This window comes from Vombatus ursinus, unplaced genomic scaffold, assembly GCF_900497805.2.
Source record: "Vombatus ursinus unplaced genomic scaffold, bare-nosed wombat genome assembly UNPS02014792.1, whole genome shotgun sequence".
NCBI classification, from domain to species: domain Eukaryota; kingdom Metazoa; phylum Chordata; class Mammalia; order Diprotodontia; family Vombatidae; genus Vombatus; species Vombatus ursinus.
The window spans coordinates 7,861,462-7,885,310 of NW_020954570.1; the positions used below are offsets into that span (position 1 = coordinate 7,861,462).

Here is a 23,849-nt window from a genome sequence, read left to right on the forward strand (position 1 = left end):
TGTGTGTGTGTGTGTGTGTGTGTGTGTGTGTGTGTGTGTGTGTATGAAACAACTACTGAAACACCAATTAACCAGAGTGCTCAGTGTTCCAGTTAACTAAATGACCTGACTAAGCAGAAAATCCTTCTTGCTCCCATCTTTGTTTTTGTAATTTTATCTTATTAGGGCTATTTTGAACATCATTTCACCTTTTTTTTTTTTTAACAATTTAGAATTTTACAAGACATTAAAGCTATATATTAAGCAAAGAGATTGTGCTGGCTGTAGAATGCACCCTAAGTTGTTTTTAAACATAATAAAATCACTAAATTAGAACTGGAAGGAATCTAAAGAGATCATTAAGTCCAACAGCTTTATTATCTCAGATGAAGTAAAGACATGAAAACTGGCCATAAACAAGTTATGGCTAAGTGACATTTTACCACACTATTACTGTAAACAGTTTTAGAACAAAATACTAAAATAACAAATACTAACCAAAGTGATTAAATATATCTTTATGAAAAGTAGAAAATAAGTGACCAAAAATCTTATTGAAGGGAAGTATCCGATGTACTAATACATCAGAATAGTTTAATCCTTCAAGTATGTTTCTACAGTACATAGCTCAGTATAGTAGTTTTGCAGCAAATGCTGTGATCGACTCTATCTTTCTCTTTCAAAAATTATCATGAGATAATAAGACTTATCTTTCATTAAGTAGTGTCTCTCCTACAGAGATACAAATTCTATCTCATTGTTAGTGTTTACTTCTGAAAATTTTATATCATTTTTCTCATTCCACCCAAATGAGACCATTTCAATTCACATGAAAACAGGCTTCCCTCTCCTCTACTAAAAGCTTCTTTTATTTTAATCAATGATTCTTATCAGTATGATTCCTTAGACTCATATATAATATATGCTGTTTAAAAAAAGGCACATTGAGACTTGTTACATTACAGTTCACGATGTTTTGAGCTACAAAAATACAGATAAAAAATCTTGTGAAGGATAAAGATAACTTACTTTAGCATACACATAAATACTTTACAACTGTACATCTGCTTTTCTTCATTGATATAACAAGGAAACAAAAGCTATTTTACTGAAATATTCAAAGACAATACTGCCATCTAAAGGCAAAGCTACGGAAAATTCAGATTCTGAATTTATTCTATATATATTTACAAAATGATTAGTAGATAGTAGTTTTAAATCATAATTTCAGCTTGTTTTTATTTTAAAATATACAATATAACTACTTCTGAACAACATAATGAAATTCCCTCATGTTACATACTGATTTACGCAAACTAGAAAAGAGTAGTTAACTTTCACTGTCACAAATTACAGTTGGTAGCCTTTTGGAATATCATTTTCTCTAAGTACTTTTATTTGGCACCAATTTAAAATATCTAAACTCCAAGCATCAAACCAATTTGATATTTAAAAAGTGCTAGTAAAATGTTGCTACTTTTTTCATAAAGGAAACGATTCAAAACAAAAAAAAATTTTTTAAAACTAACAGAAAAGTCAGTGGTAGAATAAAAAAATCAAATATTCAAATACACATTCTATTAGCAGATTAAGGTAAAGAACACTTCAAAAGAGAATTTTAAACGTTAAAACTTAACTTTAATGTCTTCAAAATGTCAAAAGACAATAGCCAAATTATCAAATTAAGTTAAATTTTTACCTCTCAAAAAGAATTCTAACATAACTGTATTACCACATTTTCAAAGAAAACAAGCATTTGCCATATTCCATACTGTGAAAGTAAGGAAAAGATCAGGAAGAATTATTTTAATCTCCATCATCTTCAGCAAGAGAAAGCTCATAATTTTACCCAGAGCCCAAGGGTAAAATATTTATGACACTGTATACACTAAATCTTAGTGTTCTTTCCAAGTTTTTCAAAAATTTACATTTAGCTGTCAAATTTAGTCTAATAAGACTTAATATCTGATTAAAAGTTAGAATTTTTCATTTAGAACTGTGAAAAATGGCTTCATTTTAATTCGGGAATTTAGTTTAAAATTATATAGTTATTTTTCTTGACTAATGACGAATATATTACTCTTTCAGAATCCACTCACTGATAATGTAATATGCCCTTTTTGGTCCAAAACTAAGAACACCTAATGGATAACATGGACAATTTTTTATGTTGTCAGTCTCCTGTCAACACTCCTTTCTCCCGCCTCAAAATATTACATAACCTAGAACCTAGCATAAACATCAAACTTAAGTGAATTTACTACTAAATAGCATGATTTGCTTTCTCTAAGCTTTAAAATCAACACAAATTATGAGGGTTTTTTAATCCTACATAACTAACAATTTTCTTACCATAATTAAGAATTCTGAGATTTGTCTTTAAGTTAGCATTGTCAAGACAATTTTCATTGTTGAACCAAGTTATCTACAATATATGTGTGAATCATATAATCAGTAGGTACACAAAATAATGGCATCAAGGCTTGTATTTTCACAGTTTTTTTTAATTGACCACATCTACCCAGATGAGTTTATATATAAGGTGCCTTTCAAAATGGCCTTTCAAAATGGCCTTTTAGTAGATGCTTGTGATCTCTTAGTGTTAAAACACCATATATCAGCACCTGTTAAATTATGTGCTTACTTTTATAAATCAGTATTTGAAAAGATTCTGAGTTTTGATTAAATGGTATTTCTCTCATTTACAAAAATAAAATAGGCAACATTATGAATGGAGCTCAGATAATTTAAAATTTATAAACTATAATATAAAAAAATAGTTTTCAATCATACACATGGTACATATACTTACAAATTTGTTTTCCTGCATGTATATTTTTTGCAACTTCAGACAGCCCTTAGCTATAACAATCATTCCTTCATCTGAGATCTTGTAACACTGGCCAAAATGAATATCTTTCAGATGTTTGCACTTTGAACCCAGCTGTAAAAAAAAAAGATTCAGTTGAATGTGTGAAGGCTTGTTTTGGGGGGTTTTATTGGGTGGGTTTTAGGGGGGTTTTGTTTGGGGTTTTTTGATGTTTTTGAGAAGATGGACTGGTAGTAATGAAGATGTAAATACCAGAATTTCTACATAATTTCTTACATAAAACTAGCAACCCATCCGAAGTTTTAAAATGTGCCAGAGAAACAATTATTTCTAAATTTTTTAAAGAAAATAAAATCTATTTTCTATCATTATAGAAACCAATGTTTTTTCAATACATTCATCCCATAAATCCTTCCTAACCCCTTGCAGCACATGTGTGCCAATAATTTTTGAGAGTTTAGTTTTTACTTTGTTTTACTTAAGTCTTCACCATGAGTTATAATTAACATAAGCTTGGAGCTGAGCACACAGGAAACTTTAAAGTTATCAATATCACTGAAGTTTGATGAGAAAATATTTATTCAAGTGAATGATGAAAGGCAGAACTAATGATTAGAATTGGTTCTTCAAAGACAAGAGGAGCAACAGAATACTAAAATATCTAGAGACCACAGCCTTTTTTGACATACTATTGAATCATTTCTAAGTAGACCTTTGTTTCCCCAGCAAAACAGAAATACTACTACTACGTAGCCTAGAATAAACTTCCTAGAATATTATAGTGATTAGTAGACATCAGCAAATTTATATATTGTCATCCAAGAACTGAAAGCTAGCAATCAACACAGAAGTAATGAAGACAACACAAACATTAAGTACCATAGGGACTAATATATATTTTGTTCCAAATTTAGAATAAAGAATCCCTCAAATTAAGCAATAAGAAAAGAATAAAATTTATTTTGTATCATATTTGCTAGAAGGGAATTATCTATTTGTAGGGGAAAAAAAGAGAGAGAGGAAAATGTTACCAAGGTTAGTAACACCAAAATAATAAAAAATTCAGGTCATTCTTCATATTTGAAAATGTTATTACTCCACCATCAGAAAGACATACACCCATACTTTTCAGCAGAGGTGAGATGTCTTGAGTCATCTCTGGACTCGTACCCTTTTAACCAACTAGCAATGATATATGTGCAAAAAAGTCAGCCAAGACTGTGGGGACTATAATCTGTGATTTTGGAAGAAATCTCTGTACAAAATGGACCCACATAGGAAAAATTATAACTTAAAAGTCTTGTGCCATGTAATCAAACTTCCAAATGATTACTTTATAGAACTAGACAAAATACTAACAAATTCATATGAAGGAATAATCAGTCAAGAATCACAAGGGAAACAAAGGACTTAAGATGATTTGATTATTGGAAAACATGACAAAAGACAATAATGGTTAATGTTAGAGCGTCTACAAGAGACATCACTCCTGATGCTGCTGTGAATTGGTCCAATTGTTCTGAAAAAAAAAATGATAAGAAATTTTATCAAGAATCAATAAACTACATATACACTTTCAACCAAAACTCTTATTCCTGGGTACATTCCAAAGAGTTCACAAAAAAAGAGTGGCAGATTTCATATACACAAAAATATAGCTACATTTTTTATAGCAGTAAAGAAATGGAAACTAAGCCACTAACCATTAAGTAGAGAATGGCTGAACAAATGATGATGTATGAATGTAAAGAACTATTATTGCACTCTAAAAAAAAGATAAATATGAAGAGCTGTTCCTCATACACAGTGCTCTAATGTCTCCTGTCCCTGTGTCTCTGCCTTGGCTATCCTCCCTGCCTAGAATGCTCTCCCTTCACCTCCACATTTCAGATTCTATAGCCTCCTTTAAAATGTGGCTCAAATACCACCTTACACAGGAGCCCTTTCCCAGGACTCCCACCTGCTAGTACCTTCCTGTCAAAGGCTACCTTCCATCTACTCTATGAATCTTGTATTGTCATGTTATCTCCAGCAGAATGTAAGCTTCCTGAAGGTAGAATTTTTTTTTTTTCTTTATATCCCCAGCAGTTAGCACAGTGTCTGGCACAAAGTAAGTGCTTCATAAATTCTTGTCAATTTATTTATCTCAGTCCATTGTCAACCTTAGAAAGATATATATGGATTGATACAGAGAGAAGAAAGCAGAGACAAAAGAACAATTTACATGACAACAACAATAAAGAAAAACAACACTAAAACTACAATCAACATCGTGACTAACTAGGACTTAAGAAGACTGAGGCCGGAGCACACCTTGTCTTTTAGTGGACAGGTATGGAATGGCATATAAACAGGCATGAGCCCATGTGTTGCACTGCTTTTCTTGACTATATCTATTACAATGGAAGGTTCTATAAGATGGGAGGAGTCAATGGGAAGTGATAGTGATGGAAAAAGAAAAAAAGCAATAAAACTTTAAAAGCATAGTGACAATGTGATAAGTAATTCAGCTACCCCACAAAAAGTAAAGGCCTTCAATATAAATCTTCTCCAATACACAGAACAAAACAAAGCGCTATAATACAATTCCCCCTTTCTGCCAACCAAACAATAAGTAAATATAGAAAACATTTCTTTTCAGAGATTCTCTGACTCTTAACTAGATGTTAAGGTAATCAGAACAGGATTATGAGGTTATAAAAGGGATCTGCCTTCAGTTTTTTGGTTGCTTACATGAAATTATGAAGTTTTACAGTACTAAAAAAAATATAAATGCTCATTTGATTGTTATGGAGACCACAAGGTGACAGGCAATGAGGAAATTTCAACTGTCTGCTGTTAACAAACAAGTATTTACTGAACATCTATCATTTTGCAAGACGTACCACCAGAGGGTATGTACAAAGAAACAACAATGACCAATATGTATGCCTATTTTATCTGTATTTAATGTTTCGGAAGTTAAGATGGTAATAGAGTTGAGAAAATGGAAGCATGCTAGGACATGGAGGATCCAACACCCTTCACAAACACTCTATAAGGGCTCAGAAATGCACTGCTCTAGTAAGAACTAGAAAGAAATCACTTTTAGATTCTCCCAATCCAGGAATCTACAAAGGGAGCCCCAATATCCTACAGAGATTTCAGGACAGAGAGTCACAGACTGAATACAAAGAGCAGGCCCCTGGAGGCTTCAAGGCACATTCAGCACCTCTGACTACTCAGATGCACAGCCTAGCCCAAGCCTTCCCCAAGATGTGTGGTTTCAGGAACCAAACTAGGGAGAGCAATTTTTATACTTCAAGACATTCCAGGTGGGTCCAGCCTGACCCTCTCTGACTGAGCAAAACAGAACTGGAGCTAAGCTCAAGCACTCTCCATGTTCATGGATGCAAAAGCCTAGCTTGAAAGAAGCCTCAAGGTCTTCAGGGTGAGTCCACTCCTGGCGCTCCAGGCCCAAGCCAAAGAAAGCCTGAGCCCAGCCCAAAAGAGCCATAGTATTCAGTGGAACCAGTTAGCTGCCAAGAGAAAGGCCCAAGAGTCCCTGAAGCCTGTGATAGGAACTCAGCATAGACTAGCCCTTGAGCTTAGCAGTAAGCTCCAGTTCTGTTTTGCTCACTATAGTGAGCAAAGAATGAAAGAATGGCAAGGAAGACTGACACCTTATAACAAAAAACAAAAAAACCTCACTGAATGCCCCCAAAATGAGAACAGGTCAGACAGAAAATAATTTTATGAGATATCAAGAAATGTTAAAAATAAAACCAAAAGACTGAAAAAAAGCAGAATAAATTCTAAGAAATAATATCTCAAAAACAATTGACCTGAAAAGCAAGTCAAGGAGAAACAACCTAAGAATTATCCAAATGTTTGAAAATCATGATCAGAAAAAAAACTCTGGATACCCTATTAGAAGAAATTATAAATTAAAACTGCCCAGAGCTCTTAGAACCAGAGAGCAAAGTAAAAACAGAAAGAATCCAATGGTCACCTCCAGAAAAAAACCTCAAAATGGAAACTCCTAGGAACATAATAGTCAAAATCCAGCAACTCCAGGTCAAAAAAAAAAAAATATTCCAAGCAGCTAAAAAGGGGTTCAAGTACAAAGGAGCCACAATAAAAATCACACAAGACATAGCAACTGCCACTCTACGGAGATGAATTCTTGAAAATTATGACCTAAATGCAGAGCAAAGTGATAACTAGGAGAATAATTTATATAACAAGATCATTATAAAGAAAAAAAACTCTGAAAGACTTATAATTCTTGATCAATGCAACAAATCATGGGTTAAAAAGAATGAAAATGAATCAACTCATTTCCTGACAGTTAATTCATCAATTTAATTTTCATCAATTTAATTGCTTATTTCAAAAAGAAAAGAAGTTATCTAGTGCAGCCATACTACCAGTTACCAAACCGTAACAGGAGACAGAATTAACATTTATGTTTCAAACAGAGACAAATATCTGCTTTGATACATACGGCAACATACTATCCCCATCCAACATCCTTCTGGCTCAGTATTGGCCCAAACTGGGGTGGGACAGTGTAATATTTCAAGATACTGCTAATCATTGAGAATTTACAATACTCTACATTTCCATTATTTTGAAAGAAAAACATCAAGGGTCTGATTAAAGTCAAAGAACAGACCTAAGTGAAATTTAATATACCTCACTCACTTCTCTCATCCATGCTTATCTGGCTTGCAGCAAAATCCAGGGCACAGACTATGAGTTACAGAATAGCTACCTATTTGAATTGGTGGAAGAAGTTTCCACACCAGAAGTTCCCTGTGCCAATGATGTCATAGACCAGCAACTCAACCCAACCAAAAAATTTTTTTTTTCACCAAAGTATATGGTTATGAAAACTATTAGTTGCCAAGTACTTGTTTGTGTGTGTGTGTGTGTGTAGTTTTTTTGTTGTTTATTTGCTTAAGGGGTTTTCTAGGTGTATACTTTAAATTTTGTGAGTGATCCAAAAACAAATTGCATTTATGAGTTCAATAGTACCTTTATATACCTTACAACAAAGAGATTATGGGGAAAAATGCAAAATCAAGTGCTTCAAAATATGTACCAGCTCTCTCACATTTTCTCTCTCTGTATGAATACATATTTCCATGCACACATATATACATAGAATGTGTATATATGTACTTATCATTCAACAACATCATGAATACTGTTCCTAGTATTATATTTTTCTAGAATCTAACTTGATCCTAATATATTACATGACTTTCTGACTGGGTATACTACAAATTCATCTTAGCTAATCTCAACCCTCACTACAGCAAGGCAATCCTTTTATTCTTCTCTTGACTATTTATCCCACTCTCCAAAAGCAGCTCTTCTCAATCTTTTTTTCCTCTCAAGGTCCTAAACCACATTCTTCAGTCATCTCAGTAAATGATCTTGCTTCACTTACTATAGAAATAGAGACCATTCACCATTCACTTCCATAAAGAGCCAAACCCCATGAAAAATCTATCTACTTTGAGTGTCTTTACAACAAATTTACTATTTCATCTCAATTCCATTTAAAGAAAGAAGGAATAATTTCCACTTGTCCCAGAAATATATATTGTCTTACCCAATTTTCCCAGATGTCAAGTATCCTTTCCAACAGAATTAGTGTGGGATCATGAGAAAACAAGACTTGCAGCCAGATGATCCGAGTTCCAGTCCTAAACCACTACATATTCGTGTGCCATGAGAAGCAAGTGAAATGGATTTGGGGCACTAAAAAGGATCTGAGTTCAAATCACAATTTTGATACTTACAACGTATGTGACCTTCAGTCAACAGTATTATTATTAGCAACAACAGTATCATCATCAATAGCCTCTGACATTTACATAGCATTTTAAGGCTTTTATGGTATCTTACATAAATTATCCCACTGATGAAGCCTTAGAACGATACTATGAGGTAATTACTAAAGGTATTATTATCCCCATTTAACAGCTCAGAGAAATTAAATTAGTGACCCATGGTCAACTAAACTAATAAACAATGGAGGCAGAATTCAAACCCAGGCCTTTCTTGATTCCAAAGCAAGTATTCTTTTCACTGTATTTAAAATGCCTTAAATGATGATATAGCAAGTCACAATCTCTCTGGAATTTTCTTTCCTCATTTATAAAATAAAAATAATCTTTAAAGTTCTGGTCAGCTCTCAATTCTATGAAACACCCCCTGACCCACCCCAAGCCTCAGTTTCCTCAAATTTATGTAACAATACTTGCAATGGTTTACAGGGTGGTTGAGATAGAAGTACTTTGAATCCCACAGGAAGCCTTCCCCAAACCCTCTTAATTCCAGTGCCTTCCATCTGTTATTTCCTGTTTATCCAGTATATAACATGCTCGGCATAGACTTATTTGTATGTTGTTTCCCCCATTAGATTGTAAGCTCCCTGAGAGCAGGGACTGTCTTTTGCCTCTTTTTGTATCTCCAGTACCTAGCACAGTGCCTTTCTTGAAGTATGTGCTTAATAAATGTTTATTGAATGAATAATAAAAAAATTACTTTGTAAAACTGTAACACATTATACAAAAGACTTTCATTATTGCAATTCAATTCTTAACCTTGGCAATTAGTAAATTTTAAAAAATAATCAGTATGACTAGGTACATAAAATAGTTATTTGTCAAGACTACAAAATTAATTAAAATGAATGTGAAATTTGATATGGCAACAAATACTTTGGTTTTTATTCTATTTACATCTTGGATTTATTTTCCAAACTGCTTCTTAGATAAAAGGAAGGTGGTCCTTGTCCTTGAGCTTTTCCTACAGTTATTCTCTCAAACACCCAAGTGTTTTGACTTCCTGCTTCATGCTACCTACAAAGGAATGAATAATGAGCAGGTGCTTAGTAAATTAAATGTACTGAGTTAAATACATGGAGCTCTGTAGTAAATGCCATTCCTAAACCTCATAAGGAACCATATCATAGGTGCTAGGAAGAAGTAAGTCTAGCAATTAAGTTCTTTTTGAAAAAACCAAGAGAATTTTGTTTCATATTGAATGTTAACATGTAATGGGTTATGCTGTATGTTACTAGCTGGAAATATGGTAAACTTTATAAATAAGCATGGTCATGGAATGGGACATTCTTCTTATTAAATATTGTGGTCGTAGAAAATAAACATATAGAAAATAATATCTGACAATCAGAATACAATCAAATATACTTAAAGAGGCAGTAAAGCATAATGGACAGCTACACTTGGGAATTACAAAGACTTGAGGTCAAGTCTCAACTGTGATGCATACCATATTATTTAATTTCTCAGTGCCCCAAGAAATTTCCTTAGACTACAAGGTTTAGAGAAGGTGCCAATCTGAAGACTTTCCTCACTGAGAAGTTCCTACACAAACTATAAATTATATTCCATACAGTAATCTGTATCAAGTTACAAGGCACTTGTGGATCATAAAGTGTCATGTCAATGTCATAAGCAATTATACTATGGAAACATGAAAAATGGCTTTAGGTAAAACTGGCTACAGCTAAAGCTAATTTTAAAAGTTAAAATCAGTTTTCCACATACTTTAATTCAACATGTTACCATTGTTCCAAGTTTTAATTTGGGAAGAAATCTGAAACAATAACTCACATATACCTCTCCACTGAACTTCCAAACCATCTAACATTCTGAATATCAGCTATTACACCTATTAGAGCCCCAAATCTGAAAGGCTTTTGGTAAATCTTTAATAAAAGTACAGTTCATATGTAAAAACATACAAAAATTGTACCTGCTACAACTAGTTAAGAAAATCAGTGTTCTGGTCAGATATGTAACATGACTTCTGCTGTTTACATGAAAGCTACATTATGTATTATTTTAAATATTCCATTTTGTAGCATAAATTTTATAATCTCCCCTCATTTTTTCCAAATCAGAAAATAAGGGCTATAAATATTGCACTGTACAATGTTCATTAAAATGAAATCCAAAGGTAAAAAGAAAACAAAGTCCCTATGTATTTATGGGGGGAGGGGATATAGGGTAACATTTCTACTAGAATACCAGATTGATCACATGTATAGTCTATCTAAATCACACTGCCCAAGTCACAAAGAATGAAACGCTGAAGCAATCAGATCAATTTGAATAGCATAAATCTATGGACCTCTGGAGAAATTAAATTTTTCAGGACCATCACTAACAGTTTAAAAAACTGATAGTTTATATTAAACTTACAACATTTAACTTGTCAATTGTGATTGGTAGAGATCAGGTTTTAAGAGGTTCCACTTCACATCCATCAAACTGGCAAAGATGATCAAAAAAAGGGAAATGACAATTCTTGGAAGGACAGGCATATTAGTGCATCAATACAGGTCAAGTACAGAACAACAACAAGCACACTATTAAATTTTTTAAAAGAGAAACAACTGGCCTCAGAAAGTCAAACTGAGTGGAGTTCAAATTCTTCCTCTGACACATCCTGGCAATGTGACCCTGGGCACTTCTACAGAACTTCCCAATCTACATTGGAAGAAGTTCTTCCGGGGCAGCTAGGTGGCACAGTGAATAGAGTACCAGCCCTGGAGTCAGGAGGACCTGAGTTCAAATCTGCCCTCAGACACATAACACTTACTAGCTGTGTGACCCTGGGCAAGTCACTTAACCCCACTGCCTAGCCAAAAAAAAGAATTTAAAAAAAAAGTTCTTCCCCAGGATCACTCTATACTAACGAAATCATAGATCCAGTTAAAAAGCAAACCTCTGTGATAGACCAGGCCTTCTTCCTGACAAGGTTTCCCAAAGCGCTATTCTCATCATGTTATGCCAATCACACTTTTTTATAACATGCTTCTCCCTGGGACAAGCCCACAATCCAGAGACAAGAAAAGAATTAAGCCCTAAGGTCAGAAGAACGACTCTAAATGTCCTTATTTGCTAAAGGGTGAATTACTGAAGAGGAAAAAATGAGCACAAGAATAATTCATTCCATTGAAAGATAAGTGGTAAAAGGATATGAAAAAAAATTTTTTTCAAAGTAAGATTTGCAAATTATAAACAACCGCATGAAAACATGCTTCAAATCACTGCTAGTAAAAGAAATACAAATTAGAACAACTGAGTTTTCACCTCACTTCCCCTAAACTGTTAAGAGATTACAAATAGTCTCTACTGGAAGGGTTATGGGGAAAAAACAGAAACATAGGCACTTTGGGGAGAGTTGTAAAGTAGTTCAACCATTGTCGATTTCTACTGGGAATTGGGAAAGAAAAGTGATTAAAAGGTGTACTCCCTCTGACCCAGTGATTTAGATGCTAGGCACAAACCTAAAGAAGTCAAAGACAAAAAAATTCCAAATACACAAAAATATTTAGAGCAGTACTTTTTATAGTGGAAAAGAACTAGAAACAAAGTGGGTACCCAATAACTGAGGAAATGGCTGAAAATATTATGTTATACAAACATAAAGGGATACTATTGTGAAGATAATTAATACAAAGAATTCAGAAATTTTAAGAAACCTGAACTGATACACAGTGAAAAAAGCAGAATCAAAGATTACCAAAAGGAAGTTGAGATCTAAGTAATGGAAAAAATCAATCAAGGTCTCAGAGAAGAGAAAATGATACATACCTCTTCCCTCAAGTTAAAGAAAGGTAGGAGACTTCTAGAATAAAATCTCATATATATGCTCAAAGTGACCATACTACATATTTTTTGCTTGTCTTTATCACAAAGGAAGGTTCAGTCAGCAAGAGAGGGTGACAGAAATCATAGATGTACAGACAAAAGACAAGCCCTTTCCCCCAAGAAAATTTCAAACTTCCCTATATTAAGTTTGAAAAGACTTGAGATACCCAAATTATTCTTTATAAACCCTTCCCAATTCTAAGGCATCAAATTTTTAAATCTTAAATATTTGTTACACCTAGTATTTTATGTCAAATTTATGACAAAGTAAGATTCTGTTTTTATGTTCTATATGAATACTTTATATTATAATGGTATAATTAATGTATATAGTACAAACAAGATACCATACATAGATTTACAAATATTAAAATGTTATCATTATTATGCCTTTTTGATAATAGTGGAATCTAATTAAGCTGCTATAAAAATATATGCTGTTTGTACTTTTGCTTTTATGACATGAGATCTTGGACAAAACAAACAAAAGCAATCTTCAAATAAAACAGTGTTGCTTATGGGTAAATATAATTTTCTTCACAATTTACATCATAACCATTTCCAGGAATACATTAAGGTGAAAAGTTTGATCTGCCTATATAAATGGAAAAATAACAGTCATACACTTATCCAGTCTCCCTTTCAACCAACATCCATTTGCAAGATGACTAGTGAACATTAGAAATAAGAGCTGTTGACTACAGAACAAAGCAAAAACTTGCATAGAGATTAGATCAATTGATCTAACCAGTAAAAGACAAATATCTATGGATAAATATGAAAGCTTCTACATTTTAATATTTGGCCACTATTAAAAATTTCTTTCTTCTACCCTCCAATATACTACTTTCAAATTATTACTGTAAGAAAATATTTTTGAGTTAATATCACTAAATTTACTTTATCAAAGATAATGATTACCTGCTTGAGTCCTTCATCAGTTAACTTGTCCTGGTTGCCTACGTGGACTTTCTGAAGTAAAGGACAATGAGAGGCAACTGCAATGATAGAGGTGTCAGAAAGTTGTTTGCACCTGTAGGCCGTATACCTAAGTAGTCCAGGACACTTAAATGCTAGAACACACACTCCAGTATCAGACATACTTCGACAATCAGAAATGTTGATTTCAGTTATATTTTGACTCCTTGATGCAATTTTTTCCAATAGTTCATCAGTGACCTGCAAATGAAAAAGAAATCAAAATTTTAATCTTTGCCAACATGAACTTATTATTATTATTTTTTTTTGGTTAACTTCTTCCCTTTTCTCCATTTCAACAGATGATTTAGCAACCAAAGGGAAAAAATAAGTAAAAAGTGCTCGATTTGGAGTCAGAGGACCTAGGTTCAACTCCTGGCTCTTACTTTTGGTACTTGACTTTTGGCTAGTCACTTATAAGCTCTCTAGGCCTAAATTTCTTAAACAGCAAAATAAAGTTGAACTATATGATATAGAAGATTCCTTTCAGCTCTAACACTATGATCGTATGGGGGGCAGGAATGTGTGCATGCAGATGATCAGTCAAAAGAGAATCTATGGGGCAGCAAGGTGGCGCAGTAGATGAAGCACCTGCCCTGGAGTCAGGAGGCCCCGAGTTCAAATGTGGCCTCAGACACATAACAGGGGGGAAAGAAGGGGCTGGTGCTAGCCCTTCATTTCCAACTTTCAACCAATCATATTGTTCCCTACGCCTTAAATATGTAGCCAATCATACTGTCCTCAACCCCATGATGTCACTTACCCTGTGCTATTCTTTGTTCTGTTCTCCCAAAATCTATAAAAAGGAAGCAATTCTTTTGCTCGGGGCCTTTGGATGAAAAATGAGGCAGCCAATGACCCATATTATTCTCAGGTTTCACACCCTATGAATAAAATGTTATCTTGTTTGGAAAAACATGCCTCAATCTACCTATTTATTCAATTTAACTTGTGACACTATCAAATGAGTATGTAACAAGTATATTCTGCCTTAACAAATGGTCAAAGGATATGCACAATTTCAAAAGAATATATCAGCAACCTCAAAAAAGTTCAAAATGTTAACAGAAAGAAAAGCAAAATAATACTGAAGTATCACCTTACAACCATCAAATTTGTGCAAAGCAAAGATAAAGAAAAAAGAAAACTTTATTGTTGGAGGGGCTAAGTGAGAAAACAGGAATCTTAATTCACCATTGTAAGAGCTATGAAATTGGTTTTGAAAACTATTTGGACCATGCAATAAAAATTACTAAATTATTCCTAATTTGATTGAGAGATTCCCCTCCGGGAATGGTCCCTCAAGGAAGGTAACAATAAGAAAAGGTTGACAAGTACAAAAATATTCACAGCTGTCTTATGAAAACAAAAAGCAGGAAACAAAATATGTGCAACTCAAACAGGAAATGGCTAGCTGAACAGCAAACTGTGGTATACAAAGGTAACACACAGCAAAGATGACAAAAGATGAAAATGTGCTTATGTTAGAACTGTGAAGTGGTCCAACCACTCTAACACATAAGGCCACTGTGTATGGAGACTGCATTACAACTTATCAATGAATAAATATCCCAAAGTACCAAAGGTATTTAATATAATTCCCCAAATTTCCTAACTTCCTCTCAAGACCATGCTGCATATGGCACAGTGGACACAGTGCTGGACATGGAGTCAGAAAGACCTAACTTTGAATCTTGCCTCAGATACTTACTATCTGTGTGAACCTAAATGAGTCACTTATCTCTAGATACCTCAAGTTCCTCATCTGGGGTTAATAATAGTATTTACCTCCCAGGGTTGTTGTGAGAATTAAGTGAAAAAATATTAGTAAAGTATTTTACAAACCATAAAGCACTATGTAAACGCTATCTATTATTATCATTACCTTTAAACATACTTACAGGCAAAAAAATGGTAGTACTTATATATTAAACACAGGTTGTGCTTAACCTAAAAAGTATGAGAAATATAGCAAACAAGATTTCTGAATGTATTGAAAACACATAATTCTCAGAATTATACTTCATACCTGTTGACGATTACTAAGGTCCAACTGCTTCCAAAACTGAAAGTCTAAACAGAGGTCACGCCAGTATTTGCAAACTAATGATGCAGAAAGGCAACGTTCATCCAGGGACAAATTAGAAAATATCTGTAAAGAAAAAAGGTATATAGTAAACAGAAATAAACAGGGAAATACTTTTCTTTTAAGCTGTAAACACAACAGTGCTATTTTGGTGGTTGTTGTTTATTTCTTTGGGCACAGAAATATTGTTGTTGAGGAAGATGACTAGCTCACGGAACTACAATTTCCCCATCTCTCTTTCTGCTGCCTCCAGACACAGTTATATGATGTCCAGAAACTGGTTTCCTCCATTCCTGGGTTACTAATTTATTAAGTAACTACGTAAGCTACAAAGTATACAAAACAAGCCTGATTATTATAAATACAACAAACTAATCATTGGTTTTAAAACATAATTTTCAGATGTTGGGCAATGTACTTCCTGAGAAGCAATTTGTCCATTTCTCAATTATATGACAACTACCCCAGTTCTTCATTTCATTCCCTTTGAGAGAGAGGTAGTACAGAGGATATTGGGAGCCACAAAAGATTCAAGGCTGACAGGATTATGAGAGTCACTAATACACAGTGATAACGTAGATTGAGCAGAAGTTTAGCAAGTGAAATGAAAAGTAATACCCCAAATATTACACTGTCTGCTTCAAGACTTTCAAAGTCATGGTAAGACAACCTAGAGGAAGAAATCAAAATCCTGTGGAAACAAGATGAAGCACATACATCATCACCATCATCCTCCTCTCTGATACTGGAATTGCTTTCAATGAGCCTGCAGAAGATGAGTTTACATCCTTATACTTACAACGTCCATTAACAAAAAGTCCTTTCATCTACCTTTACAACAATCAAAAAAAACCAAAACAAAACAAAACCCAACATTAAGTCCAAAAGACAGCAGCTGCCCCAATACTATTTCAATGTGAATGGCTCTAACAAAAAAATCAGACTGAAGAAAACAAGAGCAGTAATTACCACAGGTGACATGTATATAGTGCTTTAAGGTTTCCTAAGCTCTTTACATACATCTCACTAGATCCTCACTTGGTGAAGTGGGTGCTATCATTACAGATGAGGAAACTAGAAGAAGTTAAGTGACTTATTCAGAACCATACCACTAGCAAATGTCACAAGCAGAATTTTAACCCAAGTCTTCCTGGATGCTAGGTCCAGCAGTGTATCCACTAAAACAAGCAAGTAGAAAAATATATGAATAATCACAAAAAAATAAAAAAGCTGACAGGCCCATCAAGAGGAAGAAAGGGTAACGGAGAAGGATTAAGGTCAAATAGCTCAAGCCAAGAGAAAGGGGAGATGTGCTACAACTACCAGAAAATCTGGAAAGAAATAAAATGAGAGGGTGAGACAAAAAGGTCAACCCAGAAGATTAAAAATAAAATAAAATCTGAGGTAACTGTAAACACTGAAGTCCTGTTCCAACGTTTTACATGGAATAGAAGTTAACCTGAATCCTCAAAGATTATGCCAATGGAAGACAGCTCTGGCACACCCTGCTGTCCTGGAAAGGTTTTAAGTAGAGGCCCCATGGTGGACTATCTGGTGTCAAAGAACAACATAGTCTATATGTAATGAGGCTCATCAAAGGAAGGCTGGTCCCCAGGTGATATGTTGCCACAGCAACCTTTGAAGGCAGTATAGGAAGGGTGGTGCTCCGCAGGAGTCACCCCATTGATGAAATCTCAGATCCTTCAAGTGTTAATTATTAAGCAATCAGTATTAATTAAGTCATATTCACTCATGTGGGTGGAGAGCAAATTTACCCAGAATATAAAGTATTCATATTTATGTAGAACCTTCTTTTCTATAGAATCCTCCTCACATGTCTATAATGAATTATTTCTACTTTACAAATGTAAAATGGGCAAATACATAAGCAATTTATCCAAGAGTAGGGGAAATAACTGATACATAATTATTGATCTTTTACTTGCTGTCCATCATAGTTCTGAATTATTAAGCATACAAATTTAAAATGAAAAATTTAAATAATCATAAATAGCTCTCCCCTTTTCCTTAACATAACAACTGCCACAAAGTGTCCCAAGTTCAATTACAAGGAAAATGCAAAAATTTTTAATCCTAAAGTAGTATTATGTATTATTATTTTTAATTACAGTGTGTAGATTTAAGTTTCTAAAAGGCTAGATCAAAACATTATAGCAAAATATATATGAGACGTATGTATACACATATACATATCTGCAACAAAAATTTCAGTTTTCACAATTATGTCATCTATTGCTTGAAATAAAAATTCTATACAGCCAAAGAATTTGAACTTGAGTTCAATTTAACGGAATTTTATCTATATAAACACTTCCTAATTTACAAGTTCATTTCCAGGTCAAATGTTTGAATTAAAATCTTTTTATAAATAAATGGTTGTTAGGTTCCCAAAGTCAGCTCACAAAACCAAAAAGGATTTTAAAATTTGTCACTCTTCTCAAAAGACAGTCTTGTAGAGGCAGGGTTTTCCAGAGAATAACCAGGACAAATTATTTTTATTTTTAGGTTAGAAAGAGCACTCCCACCTCCCTTGCACAGTATCTTCTTCAAGGAAGGCCAACTTTAGTTAAGACTATAACCCAAACAGAAACAGGGAACCTTCTAAGTTAGGGGTAGTGCAAAGAATGAAACCTTTTAAGTAACTGAAAAAGAAAAGGAAGTCAATCCCACTCCCAAAAAGAGTCATCAACCTTTGGGTCATACATAACTTTGGCCTCCTGGAATAAGACTGGTAAACAGTATGACAAAAATAGGTGTCTAGAAAAGGTATGTGGACTCCAGTGTGGGAAAAAACAGGCTCTGGGGAGGAGGGTATGTAGAGATAATGAAATTATTAAGAGGATAATGGAAATATTGCTGAGTAAAGTGGTGAAAAGAACAACCAAGTGACAGGAAATGAGCTTAAATAATCTCTTCATTGTGTGTAAGAACTCATATGGGCTAACTCAGCCCCATAACTTGAAAGAGGCCACCTCTAGAAGCCTACAGAAGGGTAATTTCTAACTTAATTTTTTTTTTAAATGCCAGTATTTAAATCACCACACTAAAGAGACTTAAATAGGCTTTAAGGATATAATCAAAACAATGAAGATAATACCTTGGTAACATAATAAAAACAACCAAACCAAATAAATTGTAGTACACTGAATGGAAGGGGGAAGAGGGCAGCGCCGTAGGAAATGGGTTTAAAATCCATTTACAATCATAACTCCCTTCTCTTCAAATCTTGCAAAATGCAGGCTGCCCTGATACTGAGATCATGTTTATGGTAACTGACTTTCTGATGATTTAGAAATGTTAAGCAGACCACTCTTCATCTAGTATACTTTCATTAACTTCTTGGTCCTAAGTGTTTAGCCATGCTTTTGTATCTTAAATATTCAACTCAGATACAATCAGAAAATTAACATTTGTTACATTCCATGCCAAATTTTTTTCTGTTGCTCTGAATTTGTGATTTCATTCGTGCTACAAATGTGGAAACTCCCCCACCAAAAAAGACTAATATAGCTTTACTATTCATATGCCACACACTACTATCCCTATGGCTATTTCCCACATTCTATTTCTCTCCCTATCCATGTATTATTAATCAATCACTGTCCATGTCAATGCAATCTATCACTAATTCACCTCCTGTTCTCTCATCCCCATTCTCCTCAACCCCTCCCCACTCCAACCCTAGCCACCTTCTTTTACTAAACCCTCTGGAATTCCCATTTGATAGTGAACAAAATTCCCTTTATCATGGACCTCTTTCTCTCACACCGGCTTCGCAACGATGAAACTGAAACCCTAGCCATTCTCTCCACCACTGGCAGCAATGCTCCTACAAACAAATCCTGAAGGGAGAGTAAGAATACTCTGCTCTCCAATGACATTTCCAACATCACTGCAACTACTCCTCCTTTGAAGTCCACTCAACTCAATCAAGAATACACAAAATCCCAATCATGGCAAAGGTTGTTTTCCCAACAGGAAGGTAATTTTCTTTCCTTTTTCAGAGTTCAAAAACCTAGTTCACCATTGTCTTCTCCATTGGTAATCTTCAACATCTGCACTGTTGCTCCCTCAAACTTCTTAATCTCCCAGGTCTTCAACCTCCTCAAATCCTTCAACCTATCCTTCACATCACATCAGCCACCCACATGAATAATACTTGGATTTCACCGTGAACCACAAGTGTTTCACTTCCTTAATCAGAACTCTAACATTCCTCTGCTGTTCCATCTCTCCCTTTGCCTCTTGCTTCCTCCACACCTACTCTTCATCTTCATCACTACCTCTGAGTCCTCCAGCCCTGGGTACTGTTCCAGGACATTAACCCAGATCTGACTTCACTTTCCTCCCTTTCCGATCAAGGTCATTAAATTAACTGTTTCAACTCTGCACAGGGCTTTGCTCTAGAATTGCTCAACCCCTTTTCCTGCTCATCTTCTGACAAAACTCTGCCCTAGTCACCTCTTCTGCTCCTATTCACCAGCTGTGGAACTAAGGAGGGAAGTCTTTCACCTTTGTTGAGAGGATACAATAGAAATTCAAAAGGTTATCTAATGTCAAATAGGCTCTAGTTGCATCAAGACTGTCCTTTTCTTCCTCCCTAATTAATTCCCTATCTCCTCACAAAAGCTATTCCAAACCACTTCAATCCTTCCACACCTACTCTCCTTCCTAACCTCTCTCAGCAAGCCTTTTACTTTACTGAGAAAACTGAGGACAATTACATGAACTCAATCTCCCATTCTTTTTGTCTCAATACCCCTTGACATCACCCTCACTCTCTTTTTCTTTCCCCAAATCTCTGACAAAAAGGTGACCCTTCTTCTTGCCAAGGCCAACCACTCTACAAGTGCAGAACTTGACACTGCTAACCCACTAATTTCTTGGATTTGCCTCTGATATTTTGCAACAGTACTCTCTCTTGGTCTACCTCCTTCCTACCTATCTGGCTACTCCTAAAACTCCTTTGCTGATTTATCAATTACATCATACCCCCTAATTGTGGGTGATCCCTAAGGTTTTATCTTAGACTCTGCCCTTCTCCTTGGTAACCTCTCCTCAGCTCCCCTGTGTTTAACTATCATCTCAACTTGAATGACTCCAGATATATATATCCAGGTCCAGTGCCTCCTGTATGCAAACTGCTTATTGGGCATTTCAAGCTGGGTTATCACAGAGACTTACATGTACAAAACTGAACTCATCTTTCTACCTAAACCCTTCTCTTTTCAAAATTTTATTTTGTCAAAGGTACCACCATCTTTGCAATTTCACTTTCCCTCACTGCCTGTATCCAGCCAGTTGCCGAATCTTGCCATTTCTATCTTCACAACATCTCTCAAATCTAAGCCCTTCTCTCCACTCACATAGCCACCACCTAAATTCAGGCCTACATCATCTCTTACCTGGATCACTGCAACAGCATCTTGGCCTCTGCCTCAAGTTTCACCCCATAGGAGTCCATCCTACACACTGCTGCCAAAGCAACTTCCTACAGCACAAATCTGAGCATGTGACTCCCCTACTCTACCAACTCCCGGACCTTCCAGTGGCATTTTCACTGGCTGCACCCTCCCCCCACTCAACCCCCATGCCTGGAATTCTCTCCCTCCTTATGTCCTTCTCTTGGCTTCCTTTAAATCTCAGCTGAAATCCTTCAGCAAGAAGCCTCTCCTGGGTCATCAACATTTAGTGCCTTCTTTCTGAGATTATCTCCAATTTAACTTGTATACAACTTGTTTGTACATAGTTGTCTGCAAGTTTCTCCCCTCAAGAGACTGTGAGCTCCTTGAGGGCAGAGACTGTTTTTGCCTTTCTTTTTTTGCATTCACAGCATTTAGCACAATGCTTGGCACTTAATAAACACTTAACAGGACTTCTTCGGGAAGCCAACTGCTAGTGCTATCCCCCCAAAACTACACTGTATTTAATAACTTGCATTTGTGTGTGTGTGTGTGTGTGTGTGTGTGTGTGTCTGCAATAACTACAAAATAATCATTTGTAGTTCAGGTTCTTAATTTCAAAGTCATAAATTATACTCAGCTGAAATTAATTGGGGGGGAAGGGAATATGCGCAGACAAGTAAATACAACCTTGCCAATATTATTAAAGTGTGTCACCAACCAATGACAAAAACGTAAACTTGTGAGTTGTTAATCAAAACTTACAAGATAAAATTCTAAGTCCTTCTCTTTCCCTCCAAATCACCACAGACTTTGAGATTTTAAAGAGGCAGATGTTTCTATCACCTAGCAACAGTAACCTGAAAAATTTCCAAGTCATACTCATCCCTACCTTCCAGACTCTTCATCTTCCTCCAAGGCTCAGCACAGGTGCTGCCTCCTTTTTTAAACATTCCCCCTTTTTCTCATTCCCACCATAGATTTTCCAAGAGTGGTTTGTCTCCTTTTTCCCCCGAGACTCCCTATGGTATTGACTTGTCCGGGTACCTGTTGCAAAGCCCCAGAAGAATGTTAGCTCCTTGAGGGCAAGAGCCGTTTCATGCAGCTTATCTGTTTTGATCTTTTTTTTTTCCTCTTTGTATCCCCAATAACATACAGAGCAAAGGCTTAGTAAATATCTGCCGCATGGAATACCTTTCAAGTTGTAATTTTTCTGGAAAAACAAAGTCACACACATCTTCCTCTCCTCCCCTGGACACGACACAGCCATTGGCCGGGAGGGTCCCCGTTCGGAGGACTCGAGGGAGCTCTCAGTTTCCCGTTCCCGTCCTCCCCGCCCCCCGCTGAGTCCCCCCCCCCCGCGGACCCCGCCCGCCCCCCGCCGCCCGAGGAGGGGCCGCGGAGCCAGCCCCGGGGGCGGGGACGCAGGGGGCGGGGGGGCTCGGGCCGCTCTCGCTCCTCTCGCCCAGACCCACCTTGAGCAGGATGGAGGGCGGCAGCTGATTGATGCCGGCGGTCTCGGGGGGCGGCTCTCGGCAGCCGTCGCTGGGGTTGTCGGGGGCGTCCAGAGAGTCCGGGTCACCGCCCTCTGGCCGCGGCGGGGCGGACGCCGGGGCAGCCCCCGGGCCGCCGAGGCCGTCGCCCACGGGGTCCCTCCGCAGCGCGGCGGCCGCACAGTCCGAGGAGCCCGAGGCCGCGGGCAAGGGGCACAGCTGCGGCGGCGGGAGCTGCTCGGGGCTCTGGCAGCCGCCGGCCTCGGGGGGCCGGGGTGGCGACGCGCCGCCTCCGCCTCCCCCCTTGCCTCCTCCCCCCCCGCAGCCCCCGCCGCCGCAGCGGGGCTGTTTGCAGGGGGTGCACGCGGGGACCCCGGCCCCCTTCCGCTTACACACCATCTCGGGCAGGGTGGGGGGCTCGGCCGCCGGCTGCCCCCGGAAGAGTTGGAAAGGAGGCGGCGGCGGCCCCAGGAAGCGGATGGGCCCCACGCCGGGGAAGAAGAGACTCCTGCCCTGCTGCTGCTCCCAGGCGGCGGCGGCCGCGGCGGCGGCCAGGCCCAGCTCCCTGCAGCAGGCCACGGACGGCGAGGAGCCGGCGGCCGCGGCCGACGACAGCAGGAAGTGGCGGGCGGCGGCGGCGCAGTCCTCGGCCGCCCTGCGGTGCGCCAGGTGCTGCGAGGCGGCGGCGGCGTAGGCCCGGTCCCGGTCCCGCGGCAGCTGCGGCTCCTCTTCTAGGCCGGCGGCCGCGGCAGGGGCGGGCGTGCTGGGGCTGTGCACGATGAAGCAGAGCATGCAGGGCCCGCGGAGCAAACAGTCCCAGCTCCGGGGCGGCGGCGAAGGGGAGGGCGAGGGCAGCGGGGGAGCCTTGGCCGGGGGCAAGCGGGGCAGCCGGAGGAGGTGGCGGTGGCGCCGGCGGCGGCACCAGCAGCAGCAGCACCGGGGGCCCCTCTGGCTGTGACGGTTACGCGGCACCTTCGAGAGGAGGTGGCCCATATAGAAGGCCCCGACGAAGGAGCAAGGCGCAGAGGGGGGAAGAAGGGAGAGGCGAGAGCCCTCCCCCCGCCGGCCGCGACAGCCAGACACGCGCGCACACACGCACACTCGTTGCTCGTTCACGGCCTGGCCCGGGAGCAGATGTCAGCTGCGGGCGGCCCCGGCGCGAGCCGGGGGCTTCATTCCGCGGCCAGGGAGCCAGGTGAGCGGGGGGAGGGTGGGGGAGGACCGAGCCGGCGCCGGGGCCTAACTGTCGGAGGATCTGGCTCAGTCCGCCTGTGGGGCGGCCCGGCCGAGGGGGGAGGAGCAGCGAGCTCCGTCTCCGGCCATTTTAACCGAAGAGCATCCGGTGCGCGCGCCCGTGACCGCGGCTCCGACGCTACCGGA

The 23,849-nt window shown here is 38.0% G+C and overlaps 1 protein-coding gene across 1 annotated transcript in view; it reads right to left on the reverse strand.

Annotated features, from left to right (window-relative positions):
• The window catches only part of FBXL17 (F-box and leucine rich repeat protein 17), a 494,196-nt gene extending 470,712 nt beyond the window's left edge, over positions 1-23,484 (reverse strand). Inside the window, exons 1-4 of the mRNA XM_027869182.1 lie at positions 22,452-23,484; positions 15,497-15,619; positions 13,411-13,668; positions 2,792-2,923 (exon numbers count right to left, since the gene is read on the reverse strand). Of these exons, the coding sequence (XP_027724983.1) occupies positions 2,792-2,923; positions 13,411-13,668; positions 15,497-15,619; positions 22,452-23,462 (1,524 nt within the window). The 5' untranslated portion in view covers positions 23,463-23,484. The remainder of the gene's footprint in view (positions 1-2,791; positions 2,924-13,410; positions 13,669-15,496; positions 15,620-22,451) is intronic.
• Between the last annotated feature and the right edge of the window lie 365 nt (positions 23,485-23,849).